This window comes from Phocoena sinus, chromosome 13 (genome assembly GCF_008692025.1).
Source record: "Phocoena sinus isolate mPhoSin1 chromosome 13, mPhoSin1.pri, whole genome shotgun sequence".
NCBI lineage: Eukaryota > Metazoa > Chordata > Mammalia > Artiodactyla > Phocoenidae > Phocoena > Phocoena sinus.
Window position 1 is genome coordinate 77,830,623 of NC_045775.1, and position 14,849 is coordinate 77,845,471.

At 41.1% G+C, this 14,849-nt stretch overlaps 1 protein-coding gene across 4 annotated transcripts in view; it reads right to left on the reverse strand.

Annotated features, from left to right (window-relative positions):
- The window catches only part of EIF2AK3 (eukaryotic translation initiation factor 2 alpha kinase 3), a 68,525-nt gene that overhangs the window by 5,306 nt on the left and 48,370 nt on the right, over positions 1 to 14,849 (reverse strand). For 3 of the 4 annotated variants that reach the window (XM_032652531.1, XM_032652534.1, XM_032652533.1), the window contains 4 exons: positions 13,656 to 13,805; positions 11,216 to 11,993; positions 8,791 to 8,958; positions 4,527 to 4,628 (listed from right to left, as the gene is read on the reverse strand). In XM_032652531.1, the coding sequence (XP_032508422.1) occupies positions 4,527 to 4,628; positions 8,791 to 8,958; positions 11,216 to 11,993; positions 13,656 to 13,805 (1,198 nt within the window). Of the gene's footprint in view, positions 1 to 4,526; positions 4,629 to 8,023; positions 8,392 to 8,790; positions 8,959 to 11,215; positions 11,994 to 13,655; positions 13,806 to 14,849 lie in introns of those variants that run through there. The other variant, XM_032652532.1, reaches the window with a different exon arrangement.

Here is a 14,849-nt window from a genome sequence, read left to right on the forward strand (position 1 = left end):
ACTGGATTGTAACCCCTACAGTGATGTCCACTTCTAGTCACCATTTTAGAGCCCTATTCTTCTTCCATTTTTTTTTTTTTTCCTGTTCTTTTTGGCTGTGCTGCACGGCTTGCAGGAATCTTGGTTCCCCGACCAGGGATCGAACCCGGGACCCGGGAGGGAAAGCGCCGAGTCCTAACCACTGGACCACGAGGGAATTCTCCAAGAGCCCTATTCTTAAATATGAATGGACAGCTAAGGATTATAAGCATGAGAAACACACACACACGAATCATTAAAAGACTCAGAGAAGCTGGTAGGGAGGGAAGTAAGTGTGACTATGAGGGGGTAGCAAGACGGAGTTTTCTGTGTTGACGTGACAGTTCTGTACCTGGATTGCAGTGGTGGTTACACAAACCTGTACTGAAATAAAACAACACGGAACTACATACATACACGGTACCGATGTCAAGTTTTTGTTGTACCGTAATTATGTCAAATGTAACTGTCAGCAGAAAGTGGGTGGAGGGTACCTCTCTGTCTTTGCAACTTCCCGTGGATCTATAATAATTTCAAAACAGAAAGTTAAAAAAAAAAATACCCAGAGGAAAGAGACAATATAGGGGGAAGAAAACTTAAAATATATACACACATGTATTGGAGATTCTCAGCAATGTGAAGATACTGACTTCATGTAAACAGAGCGAAATACTATAAAAACGGTACAATCTCCGACACTAAAAATTGGACTGTCAAAATAAAGGGCTTAGGAAAGTCAGAATAACAAGTTAAGGAACTCCTGCAAAAAAATAGTACAGGGTTTCCTTGGGGGCGCAGTGATTAAGAATCCACCTGCCAATGCAGGGGACACGGGTTCAAGCCCTGGTCCGGGAAGATCCCACATGCCACGGAGCAACTAAGCCCGTGCGCCACAACTACTGAGCCTGCGCTCTAGAGCCCGTGAGCCACAACTACCGAGCGCTGATAAAACTAAAGCCCTAAAGATTCCAGAAACGAAAATGTAACAGGTCCAAGATACCCAATATTAAAAAATCAGGCATCAGAATGGTATCTGCTTTTCAACAGCAGCGCTGGAAGCTGTAAGGAAATGGGGCAATGCTCTCAAGGTTCTGAAGGAAAGTTATCTTCCATCTAGAATCGGAACCTGGCCAATTTATCAGTTACGTATGAAAATGGAAAAAAAGGTACTTTTTCAGATACCTGAGGACTCTAAAAATTTCTTTCTCATACATTGTTTCTGAGGAATTTACTGCAGAATGTGCTCCAGCAAAATAAAAGAATAGTGCAAGAAAATAAAACAAAGCAAAACACGGAAGCTAGGAAACAAGGGATCCAAGCCAGGAGAGTAGGGAAGTGCATCCTTGGATGACAGCTTACAGAAGGTCTAGGGGGCAACTGGTCCAGACCGGAGAACAAAGCTTTGAGAAGAAAGACTCCAGGGGAAAACAAATTAAATCTATCTATCTATCTATCTATCTATCTAGATAAGCTATACTGAAGCACAGAGAAAATATTGTTTGATATGTGACAGACTTTTGCACATTTGTTAAAAATTACGGCAAAGGTTCATAGAAAACTAAGCAATTGGGAAAAGGCAATTCTGAAAAAAAGGATTGTATCAGAAAGAAAAGAAAGTCAGGGTACATTATTTGGTCTAGCATAGAACAATATGTGCATGGCTTAGTTTAACTAAAAAATTTTTACATAACTACATATTTTCGAAAATGTGTTTATTGAAATGAAATTCACATAAATAAAACTCACCATTTTAACCATTTTAAAGTGTATGAGTCTGTGGTTTTTATTCTATTCAAAATGTTGTACAACCATCACCACTCTCTAATTCCGGAACATTTTCATCACCCAAAGAAAAACCTTGTACTTATTAAGCAATCACTCTCCATCCCCTTCTACCCCCAGCTCCTGGCAACTACTAATCTACCTTGTCTCTATGGATTTGCCTATTCCAGACATTTTGCATAAATGGAATCATACAGTATGTGGTCTTTTATGTCCGCTTCTTTCACTTAGTGTGATGTTTCCAAGGTTCACCTGTGCTGTAGTATGTATCAGTATTTCATTCCTTTTTCATGGCTGAATAATATTTCACTGTATGGGTCAACCACATTTGCTTTGCCATTCATCAGCTGATTGACATTTGGGTTGTTTCTACTTTCTGGCTATTATGAAAATGCTACTATGAACATTTGTGTACAAGTTTTTGTGTGGACCTATGTTTTCATTTCTCTTGGGTATATACCTAGGAGTAGAACTGCTGGGTCATATGGTAATTCCATGTTTAGCTTTTTGAGGAACTGTCAAACTGTTTTCCACAGTGGCTGCATCATTTTACATTCTTACCAGCAATGCATGAGGGTTCTAATTTCTCCATCTCCTCGCCAACACTTCTTTTCCGTTTTTGTTTTGTTTTGTTTTACTCTAGCCATCCTAGATGGTGTGAATGGTATCTCACTGTGATTTTGATTGGCATTTCCCTGATGAATAATGGTGTTGTGCTTATTGGTCATTTGTAATCTTCTGCAGAGAAATGTCTGTTCAAGTCCTTTGCCCATTTTTTAATGGGGTTGTCTTTTTGTTGTTGAACTGCAACAGTTCTGTATATACTCTGGATACTAGAACCTTATCAGATACATGATTCACAAATATTTTCTGTGGGTTGTATTTTCACTTTCTTTTTTAAAATAAATGTATTTATTTTAATTATTTATTTTTGGCTGCGTTGGGTCTTTGTTGCTGAGCGAGGTCTTTCTCTAGTTGTGGTGAGCGGGGGCTACTCTTTGTTCCGGTGTGCGGGCTTCTCATTGCAGTGGCTTCTCTTGTTGCGGAGCATGGGCTCTAGGCGCACAGGCTTCAGTAGTTGTGGCTCGCGGGCTCTAGAGTGCAGGCTCAGTAGTTGTGGTACATGGGCTTAGTTGCTCCGTGGCATGTGGGATCTTCCCAGAGCAGGGCTCGAACCCATGTGCCCTGCATTGGCAGGCGGATTCTTTTTTTTTTTTTTTGGCAGGTGGATTCTTTTTTTTTTTTTTTTAAACATCTTTATTGGGGTATAATTGCTTTACAATGGTGTGTTAGTTTCTGCTTTATAACAAAGTGAATCAGCTATACATATACATATGTTCCCATATGTCTTCCCTCTTGCGTCTCCCTCCCTCCCACTCTCCCCATCCCACCCTTCCAGGCTGTCACAAAGCACCGAGCTAATATCCCTGTGCCTTGCGGCTGCTTCCCCCCAGCTATCTACCTTACTACGTTTGTTAGTGTGTATATGTCCATGACTCTCTCTCGCCCTGTCAAAACTCACCCTTCCCCCTCCCCATACCCTCAAGTCCGTTCTCCAGTAGGTCTGCGTCTTTATTCCTATCTTACCCCTAGGTTCTTCATGACATTTTTTTCCCTTAAATTCCATATATATGTGTTAGCATACGGTATTTGTCTTTTTCTTTCTGGCAGGTGGATTCTTAACCACTGCACCACCAGGGCAGTCCTATTTTCACTTTCTTCATAGTGTCTTTTGATGTCCTTATAACTACACACATTTTTTTAAAAATACTTTGTTTTTTAAAATTTATTTTAATTAATTTATTTTGGGCCACACCGTGAGGCATGTGGGATCTCAGTTCCCTGACCAGGGATCGAAATCGAACCCGTGTCCCCTACAGTGGAAGCGCAGAGTCCTAACCACTGGACCACCAGGGAATTCCCCATAACTACTTAAATTTTGATGCCATATGATTCCTGATCCTTTAACATACGTTGGGCCTGTTTTATTTTCCCTTCTGGAAGCTTTTAGTGCCTTTACCTCTGGTATTCTGAAATTTAGCCACTTTGATTTTTAAATTATTTTCTTTTTTTCCTATTTATTGTATAGAACACTTGGTAGGTCCTTTTGGTTCTATGTGAGAACTACATCCTATTCTACCGTGGCCAGGAGTCAACAGATAAGGTCTAACACTGATAAATTAAGAAATGGTGATAAGGACATAAACTTTGGAAATACGGAAGTAAGTACAGGGACAACAGCTGGAAAAGTGGAGGGTAACCACTTATGAATTTCGGGGAAGAATGCGACAGAGGTCTACTTTTAAAAGACTTTCAGTACTGTTTTCCTTAAAGGCCATCACCTTGGTTTATTTTGAGAGGGGAAAAAAAAAAACCTAATCATGCTTTAGTTTGCCACCTTTTAAGTATGTGAGTGTATGGCCACTTGTCCTCTGGAAAATTCTTCTCTGACCAACCAACACCGTCACCCTCACTCCCTTACCCTGTGCATTGCACTTATTACACATTTAAGGAACAGACAACTCGACTCAACAATTTTTGAAGACTGAGCTTTCTGTGGATGCAAATAGTCTACAAATCCTTTCTGCGTCACTCACGTGACCTCTTCTACGTCAACCAGTCTGCTGGTATTAGGAGTAAGTTACTCTTCTTCTAAAACTCTTTCTTTTGTGAATTTAAGATTTAATATTTTCTTTTTCTACCTTTCTTGAGGGGGGAACACTTACCCTGACCCTCTCCATATGAGTGCCGAATGGGTACAGCAATTCAAATAGAATGAGGCCTAAAGAAAAGATGTCCACTTTATGAGAGTAGTTGTTGCCATGAATCTGAAATCCCAAATAAAGAAGAAATATTAGGAAAACATTCACGGAGATAGTACAACGGATAATACGGCATCAGTGCATCTAAGTGTACGTAGAAATGTTAGCAAAGAGTTAATCATCTCTCAAGCCTCTTTTCTTCAACTCACCACAGCAAGAGTAATTAAAGTACTCAGCATTACAGAAGGAAGCCCAGGTATAGCTCTGAGATATGCATCAGTAAAATAGGCCCAGCGGAAACCTGGAGCCAGGAGCCCGGAAAAGCTGCTCCCCCCACCCCTGGGGTGAAGTTTTTCAAAGCCAGCACTATCTAAAGCAAATCTCTCATTTCTAACCAACTTAGTCCTCACCTATTTTTATGAGAAAATCTTCATTACTCCAAACCACTAATCAACCGTGGTTAGCCCTCATTACGGCACTTAATTATGGACTTCACTGCATTCTTGGTTTTACTTTTCATGTGTGTTATTTCTTATTCTTCACAACTAGATTATAAAGTCCTGGAGGGAAGGGAACTGCTTCTTTTGAATTCTCACCATCCAGCACTGGGCTAAGTACAGAGAAGGCCCTCAATAAATACTTACTTGTTAAAATGAACAAATGAATTACAACCCAACTACTCTATTAAACAAAGCCTCATTCAAATTAAAAGTGACCTCCTGTGGACTCAGAAGAACACTTTTATTTGGGAAAATGACTCTAGGCACAGAACGACACTTGGCAAAGGCCAAGGAAGCCCTCCCTTTGGGGGATCACAAGGTATTTGTCAGGGATGAGGAACCCTTTACAACCTCCTCTCTAAACTACACTTGATACCTGTCTCCCTGGTTCCTTCTGAGACCCAGCCTGCCTTTCTGCTTATAGACTATCAGGTGGGAAGTTCCAGTGGCTGCAACAGGCTACACCATCTTCCTCCCTTCCCTTAGCTGTTACTGGGGTCTGGGAAGTATTCAAAGAAAATATGTTCAAAACAGAGTTTACAGGGTTACAGTGAAAAGGACACCTCATACACTATCTGGAGAATATTAATTAACACACCTTCATGAAAGCAACCTGGCAATAAGTGGCTACTACCACTTAATGGTTCTATTTAAATTTCATCCACCCCAGGGTAGATGGAAATGCAGACAGAGATTTGTACACAGGGATGGTTATCACAGTGATATTCCTAACAGCAAAATGTCTAAGTCACTAAAACATCCAAAACAAACGTTTCCCTTCTTAAACTCACTTTTAATAGGTAACACATTCACATGATTCAAAAAGAAGTATACAGTCAAGCTTCCCTCCTGTCCATCCTTTATCTGCCCAGTTCCCACCAGTCACTTCCCCTCTACCTACCACCCCCAAAACTATTTGTTTCCTGTACATCCTTCCAGAGCTCTTTATATAAACATAAGCAAATCTATAGCTATCTTTCCCCCCTTTACACACTATACACACATTTCTGCCCCTGGCTTTTTTCACTTAGGAGATTCTTTTTTAACTCTTACCTATCTAAAAATGCCTAATTTCTTTTATATGAATAACTTTATGGCCAGAAACATGATTTGTGGGTCACAGCTATTTTTCATCCAAACTGTAAATGTTGACTTATTGTCCTCCAGGGTTGAGTGTTATAGAAAACAAGCTCTTTAAGCTGTAATGTGCTTCTTTATCGTACCTAAATACTTACACTATTTTTCCCTTATCTTGAAATTCAAGATGTCTAAGTACAGCGTTCTATTAAAACATTTCTTTAATTAAATAAAAAAATAAAATTTACGCATAAAAAAGAAAACACTTGAATGATGCAAACAACTCAAGAAGTCTAAAAGGATACTGTACAACAGTAAAATAAAGGCCAGTTCCTATGACTGGTCTCTGATATGACCTTCCAAAGATAAACTAATCCATCAGTTCTCAAAGTGTGGTCTATGGATCCCTGGGGACTCCAACACCATTTCAGGAGGTCTACAAAGTCAAGACTGTTTTCATAATAATTCTGAGACATGATTTGTCTTTTCACTGTGTTGACATTTGCACTGCTGAATCTTAGCATGAACCAAGGCAGCAGCACCAAACCGTACTAGTAGTAGTTATGTTCTTCAATGAAAGGAAGGAAGAAAGGGAGGGAGGGAGGGAGGCAGGAAGGAAGGGAAAAGGGAAGGGAGGAAGGAAGACAGTTTCACTTAAAATGTCCTTGCTGAAGCAGTAAAAATTATTAATTTTATTATATCTTCCCCCTTAGGTATGCATTTTTTAAATATTCTGTGTGACAAAATGGGCAGTATTCATAAAGCATTTCTGCTCCACACCGAAGTACAATGGTTGTCTCAAGAGAAAGCATTTGTGCAATTGTTTGAGTTACTATATGAACCAGATGCTCTTTTCATAGAGCTCCATTTTGACTTGAAAGAACAACTGGTAGACAAACTGTGGTTATTCATACTTGGATACCTGACAGATATTTTCTTAAAGATGAAGAAAGTGAGAATGGAACTTCAAGGAAGACTGACAGCATTTGTTGCCAAAAATAAAAGTTGAGCTTGGAAATGAATGTCAGAATTTTGGAAAATTTGTGTCCATCACTGGGAACCTGACAGCTTCCTAATACTTAAAGCCTTTTCTGGTGAGACTGGTGGTGATATTAACCAGAGTGATTTTTTTAATACTGTATAGTGAATTGTGACAACTTTTGGAAAAGATGCATAACTTAGGGAACTAATAGTTTCCAAATGACCAACGCACAATTTTATAAAATCATGCGTGGGTCAAAGGTCCATTCAATGTGCAAAGTGGACCAACGGATGTTAAAGTAACAGAATACAAAATGTTCACTGCTATGGTTTTAGATTCAGGGCAAATGACTCTTCAGAAACTTTTGCTTATTGTATTTTGATATGCTGTCAAAGAAGAATGCCCACAACTACCTGAAAATGGTATTAAAATATTCCTCCTTTTCCAACTGCCTATCTATGCGAAGTCAGATTTTCTTCATATACTTCAACCAAAATAACATAGTGCAAGGGATTAAATGGAAAAGCAGATATGAAATCTCTTTTAAGTCAGACAGTAAAGAGCTTTACAAAAATGTAAGTAAATGCCACTCTTCTCACTAGTTTTCTTTCGGAAAATATTTATTTTTCAGAAAATATCTTGAAGATGTGATTGATTTAATACTGTCATTTTTTTTTTTTTTTTTTTTTTTTTTTTTTTTTTTTTTTATGCGTTACGCGGGCCTCTCACTGTTGTGGCCTCTCCCGTTGCGGAGGACAGGCTCCGGACGCGCAGGCTCAGCGGCCATGGCTCACGGGCCCAGCCGCTCCGCGGCACGTGGGATCCTCCCAGACCGGGGCACGAACCCGCGCCCCCTGCATCGGCAGGCGGACTCTCAACCACTGCGCCACCAGGGAAGCCCTATACTGTCATTTTTAACTGAATTAAAAAGTTTACAAATTTCTGTTTTAATCTCTAATATGGCAAATACTGATGGATAAAATTCCTTAAGAAAAATTCTTGAGCTCTCTATCACGTTTACAGGTATGAACAGGCATTGATCAGAAAGTCTGAGAACCGCCAATCTAAGCATATGTAAGCTTGTGAATACCATCAGCGTAGTGGTGGCCAGGGATGCTGTGCTGAAGCTCCCAGGATGCCTTGCTCCCACCACTCTTCCAGTCTCTGTTCAGTTTATGGAGCTTTTCCTTGGAAGACTAAGCATCCCACAAGGCAACATAGCTCAGCCTGTCCACCTTTATTTCCTGCCATGGTACGTTCTGGAAGCTGCCTGTGGATTATTGCAGAGAATAGCTTAGAACACTACCTCCAGCTGGCTCTGAAAACAGTTCCTGCATAGTTCACACAGGGTGAATGACAATTAAGTTTGGGAGGAGGACATTCAAAATCTCATTCTAAGTTTCTGGTTGCTGTCAGGTTCCGGTTCAGAGGGTGAGCACATTTCATGCATTTTTAGTATTTTTCTTCCTCCACACGCCAATTCACGTTGTGAAACTGTACCCTAGCTGTGTTGCCTGTGGAACACTTCTGCCAGTTTTCATCATTTTCAGCTTTTATTTTATTGGGTATTTTAAACACAGCACGGATGGAGATTCATGGCGCACATCTAGCTTGCTGCCACCCTAATTAAAAATCTCTTTATTCCTCAGAAAGAAATCGAAAGGCTCACCTGTTCTGGGCTCATATACAGCTTGGTCCCCACTTGTCCTGTGTGTTTGGCGTACCCTGGCATTGGGGTCAGAACCAGCTGGTCTTCTTCATCCTGGTCCATTGCAGTCACCAATCCAAAGTCTCCAACCTTGACCACATCATCCATTGTAAAGAATATGTTGGAAGGCTGGAAAAAAATGAAACAGACAAAAGCGTGGTGGGTGTGTATGGAGAAGGAAAGTGAAGAGAATTATTTAAATGACTACAGAAAATAAATACAAGACACTAGATATTCTCAAGCATGTTTCTCTTTACAATGGGCTAATATGAAAATAAAAACAATCCTTCAATGCTAGACAAGTACTGTGAGTAAAGAAGACACAAGGGTAGCAAAGGGAGTGAATATTTATTGAACATCTATTTATTTATTTAAATTTTATTTATTAATTTTTTGGCTGTGTTGGGTCTTTGTTGCTGTGCACGGGCATTCTCTAGCTGCGGTGAGCATGGGCTACTCTTTGTAGTGGTGCCGGGCTTCTCACTGCGGTGGCTTCTCTCGTTGCGGCTCTAGGCTCTAGGCACAAGGACTTCAGTAGCTGTGGCTCGTGGGATCTAGAGTGCAGGCTCAGGAGTTGTGGCGCATGGGCTTAGCTGCTCCACGGCATGTGGGATCTTCCCGGACCAGGGCTCAAACCCGTGTCCCCTGCATTGGCAGGTGAATTCTTAACCACTGCGCCACCAGGGAAGTCCCTGAACATCTATTTCAATAAATCCTTAGAGATTCACATTCCCTAGGGTCTACGGTACTTAAACCTCAATCTCATTATTCTATATACTCTCCGTTGGCAAGCTCCTCTACATTTGTGACCTAAGCCATGATAATAATAATAATAATAGCAAATGCATATATAGCACTTGCAATGAGCCAGAAGCTGATCTAAGTAGTTCATTACTATTAACTCATGTAATACAATGCTTTTACTCCTATTGGTCCCTCATTTCACAGATGTGAAAACTGAGGCCCAGAGAAGTTAAGTAAGTTGCCCAAGGTTACCCAGCTAGTAAGGGGTGGAGCAGGGATTCAAACCCAGGCAGTCTGGCTCCGTGAGAAAAGGACTTCTGCTCCACTGCCATGGGTCCAATTCTTGCCCAACGGTAGCTAATCACTACTATTTGGTGAATGAACGAAACAGACTGACCTTCGGGCTTGTGTCTGAGAGGGGAATGTAGGCTGTCAAGGAGAATAAGAGCTCTTAACTACAACCTTGTGTTGCCTCTTCTAATACTCACAGGCTCCCATATACCCCACAACCCCCGTCCCGAGTTCTAAACTCTCATATGCAACTGTTCATAAGATACATCTAACCACGGGCTCCTCAAACCCAAAATCCCCTACATGAAATACATCGTCTTTCCCTAGAGCCTACTCTCAGCCCACATGACCACCATTCATAGCCCTTGAAATAAGGGAAAAGGAAGCCATTTAGCTCACAAAATTGACTTTCACTGGGCTTCAAATACTGCCAGATGAAAAACATTTTATTGCAAAACTCCAAAGTGCCATCATACAGTATGGACTTTGAAACAATGAAGTTATTGCATATAACCAACATCTACGGTGATACCCTCCTACTTTCCCTCAAATAACCTTGTAAGAGAGACAGGCCTTAAATTTCATCTTTCCTCCCCTCTCCGTGCTCTGCTGTCAGCTGTTATCTACCCAACACTAACAGACTTTTTTTTTTTTTTTTTTGGTTCTCCAGCATCTTTCCATTGCCCTACGCTTCCACCAAAAGTATCCTGATGTGACTTCGGGAACTCTCTTCTTCTGGGCAGCAAGTCCATGGCTCATACGGGATGTTATCTGGAGGTTGCATCCAGAACTTGCATCCACCAATCAGCATAATCCCAGCCTCTGGCCAGGCGACTGGTTTAGGGACGCATATGTGTTCCTGGCTTATCGATTAGAAGAAAACCAGGTAAATCAACTATACTCCAATAAAAATTAATTTTTGAAAAAAGCTCATTTAAATGAAAAAAAAAAAAAAGAAAACCCAGGACTTCTGATCAATAGCAGGGGAAAGTGATACTTTTCTCCCCAACACCTCCAAAAGACTTAAAACATGGAGCCCTGAGAACTTCTGGCAGCTGTGTTGAGACTGATACGTGACAAACACGTGACCAAAATACAAAAAGGTTAGAGGGCCTAGAAGGTTTAACATTAGGCTCAATGATAGGTCAGAATGAGCACAATACATAGCTTTTCAACTGGGAATATGTATGTATGTAAAGAACTCAGTCACTTCGCTGTTCACCTGAAACTAACACAACATTGTAAATCAACTGTACTTCAATAAAAAATAAGTAAATAAATAAAATAAATGACTTTAATAGAAAAAAAAAACCACATTGAAACCCTTGGGTGATGTTCCACAAAAACAGACCTTGAGGTCCCTGTGCATGAGCCCTTTGCCGTGCAGAAACTCCACCGCCTCCGCGATCTGCAGGAAGATGTGCAGACACACGCTCCTCTCTCTTTCCTCAATGGTGCAGCGGCTGTTCAGCCAGTCTTTGAGGTTTTCCTTTCTGCACAGCTGCATCTGGATGTAAAGATACACCTTTGGTGAACTGGGTTGGAGTTTTTCCACAGAGTTTTTAGTGAGATCTAAACTTAAAGTGGTTGGTCTTGAAGGAGAAATAGACAAAGTAGGTTCCGAGGAAGACTTGCTACTGGAATGCTGGACTGCAGTTAGTTTATCAACACAATGGTTGCCCACAGGCGGTCGGTTCGTTTTGGGCTCTTTGCTGGATGCGTTATCACAGCCGGAATCTTCAAATACTATAGAAGAGGAGGTTCGCTCCCTTGACCTTACATAAGGGGAAGCTTCAGAAGGACAAAGTTCAAAAGAGTGTCCCTCATCACTGCCATCCCTAGTACCGTCTTCCCCCTCGCAGTCTGTAATGCAGCTGTCCTGGAGGTTGCACACTGCGTCCACCGACTCACTGGTGTCTCTGTGGTCCATTCCGGAAAATTCCAGTGGAGAGAACTGGCTCTTGGATGAACCTGTCTGGCCACAGGAAATCCCGACCGAATAAGACCTACTGCTTCTTGGAGAAGGGGCTATGATTTCAATGCGTTCCTTTGTAGAGAAAGGATCCATTCTGCATATTTTAACGGATGGCGCATCCGCGGGACTAGGAGAGGTGAGCGGCCAGTCTGTGCTAAGAGTGGGAGAAGTACAAAGGGATGAGAGTGAATACGTGTTGATTAAATTATGTGAACTACATCCTTTGTTTGCTTATTTATTGACTGATGTATTTTTAATGAAGTACAGTTGACTTACAGTGTTGTAACTACATGCTTTGTCTCCAAAGCTTCAACTATAATAAAGCCAGTTACCAAGTGACAACATGGAAATTCAATGGAAACATGCCACACGAGACAAAGAACATCACAGCCCATCCATTCCTGAATTGGAAATCTTGGTTTTAAACTGGAAACAGTTATCTGGGACTGTCATGCTCAGAACAGCCAAGGCCTATGTGCAAAACACAAAGCACAGAGGAAGACCAAGGCCAGAACCCCTTGGTGGCTGTGATTCGGAAGCCCCCATCCCAATTAGGGCTTGAGACGCAGGGTCGCTTCACCTGGTCCTTCTGTGGTTTGGCTACTGGCTGTGTATATAAGTGTCACTGTAACTAGGTACCTCATGTGGATCTAGGGCTGTGTTTGGTACTTTTAGGCAGGAATTTTACTCCAGCTCTTTACTAAATAGTCTATTTGTAGCCTGCTCCCTTTTTGTTCTCATCGAGTAGTTTTTAAAAGCGCCTTCCTTCCTAGAGAACAGCATATTTAACGTGGGAATTATCATCAGGTTGCCCAAGTTCATGGTTTTGTTTGCTTTTTGGTTTTTGGCCTCACCGTGTGGCTTGCGAGATCTTAGTTTCCCGACCAGGGATCGAACCTGCGCCCTTGGCAGTGAAAGTGAGGAGTCCTAACCACTGGACCACCAGGGAATTCCCATAAGTTCATGTATTTCTTTTTTTTTTTTTTGATGTGGACCATTTTTTAAAGTCTTTATTGAATTTGTTACAATATTGCTGCTGTTTTATGTTTTTTTGGGTTTTTTTTTTGACTGCGAGGCATGTGGAATCTTAGCTCCCGGACCAGGGATTGAACCCACACCTCCTGCATTGGAAGGCAAAGTCTTAACCACTGGACCACCAGGGAAGTCTAAGTTCTTGTAGTTTTAACTGCAAATAGTTTAAAACTGCTTTAGAAAGGAGTTGGAAATTGCTAACTACTAAGAAAGTAAATGAAAATTTAAAATAAAAAATGGAGGGCTTCCCTGGTGGCGCACTGGTTGAGAGTCCGCCTGCCGATGCAGGGGACACGGGTTCGTGCCCCAGTCCGGGAAGATCCCACATGCCGCAGAGCGGCTGGGACCGTGAGCCATGGCCGCTGAGCCTGCGCGTCCGGAGCCTGTGCTCCGCAACGGGAGAGGCCACAACAGCGAGAGGCCCGGGTACCGCAACAACAACAACAAAAATGGAGACAAAAGCAGACAATATCTCTTATTGAGAAAGACTGCTGTAAATCCTGCAGTGAATTATAAGTCATAGAGCTCTATCTACCAATGATTTTAGAAATTCATGTTCTGGACAGAAAAGAAAAAAAGTTCATGTTCTAAAAACTAAATCAACCTTTCACTTAACAAGTGACTAGAGAATGTTCCAAAACATGATGACAGAAACAGTAATCTGCTGTTATTTTTCTTTAAAAAAAATCATCTCTAAAGTTATAGAAAGGATATTTTGTTCATGTAAGCCAAAAACTAGCCTGAAACAAATACTAGTTTTTAAGTCTATGTCTAACCAAGTTACCTTTCATCTTTCAGCCAAATTTCATCCATTTTCTCTTGCCACTTCTCTGGTGGTGCTTCCAACCAAGCATTGAAATATCTAACAATTCCTGGGTGTTCAAGCTTGGCTAAGGCTTTAACTTCTCGCATGACCTTTTCCCGAGCTAATTCCCTGAAACAGAGAAACAATGAAGACACTGAAGGTTGCTCTGATCTGAAGAAGCAATCATATCCAAAGACAGTACAAAACAATAAAATAAAATTCTCCCTTGTTCTAAAATGGGGAACAGACGAGTCAGCCTAGCGGCATAATTCTAAGAAGCCAAAGAGTAAATAAGTCTTTATTAGAAAAAGATATGTATTTCTAGTATTTCTTTTTTCTTCCAGAAATAAATGCTTACAAGTACATCTATCCATTCAAATAAAGAGTTCTTAGCTGACTAAAAATGAATGACTAAAGACCCTTGAAGATAATTGCTTAATGCTTGTTAATTAATAGGGGGATGAATAGGTGGAAGTGAAGTCTTCAGAAAAGAGAGCTCAGCCTGGCAGCTCCAGAGGATGGAGAAGGACCAGCCCGACAAGGTACATACAACAATCCAAAAGGCTTGTACGAGCACCTTTGTCTGTTTAAAGCCTCAACTACTGAATATCATAGGCAGTGATGTTTAACCAGAAAAGCATCTGGATTTGATCTTCTGCTTTGACAGCTTTTCTGATGGATCTAAGCTCACATTCTAGGGATCCCACCATCACCTGAAACAACATAATAAATATAAGTTATATCCTCTTCCGTCCCCAAGAGACAGTCAGCTACTCCCACTTTTCTCTCTGTGTTTCATTACTGTTAATGGTCCCACCCTGAGAATCCTGGTAGGTTTCTGGATTTTCCATATTCAGTGACCAAATCCTACCAGTTTCTCCTTTTTAATTCCTGATACTCATTCCTTCCTCATCCATCTCCACTTCTGCTGCACTAATGCTCTGTATCTTAGGACTGAACTTCTGCAAAAAAAAAAAAAAAAAAAATCTCCTAATGAACACGCTTGTCTCTTACTACATACCACCTCCACTTTGATCACGTCATTCTTCTGCTCAAAGGCACAACTGTCTATGGAATAAAATCTAAACTCCTCTGCTTGGCATTTAAGGTGCTGGAACCCATCTTTGCCATCTTTCTTCCATACTCCCCTTCATTCTCTCTTTTTTTTTTTGG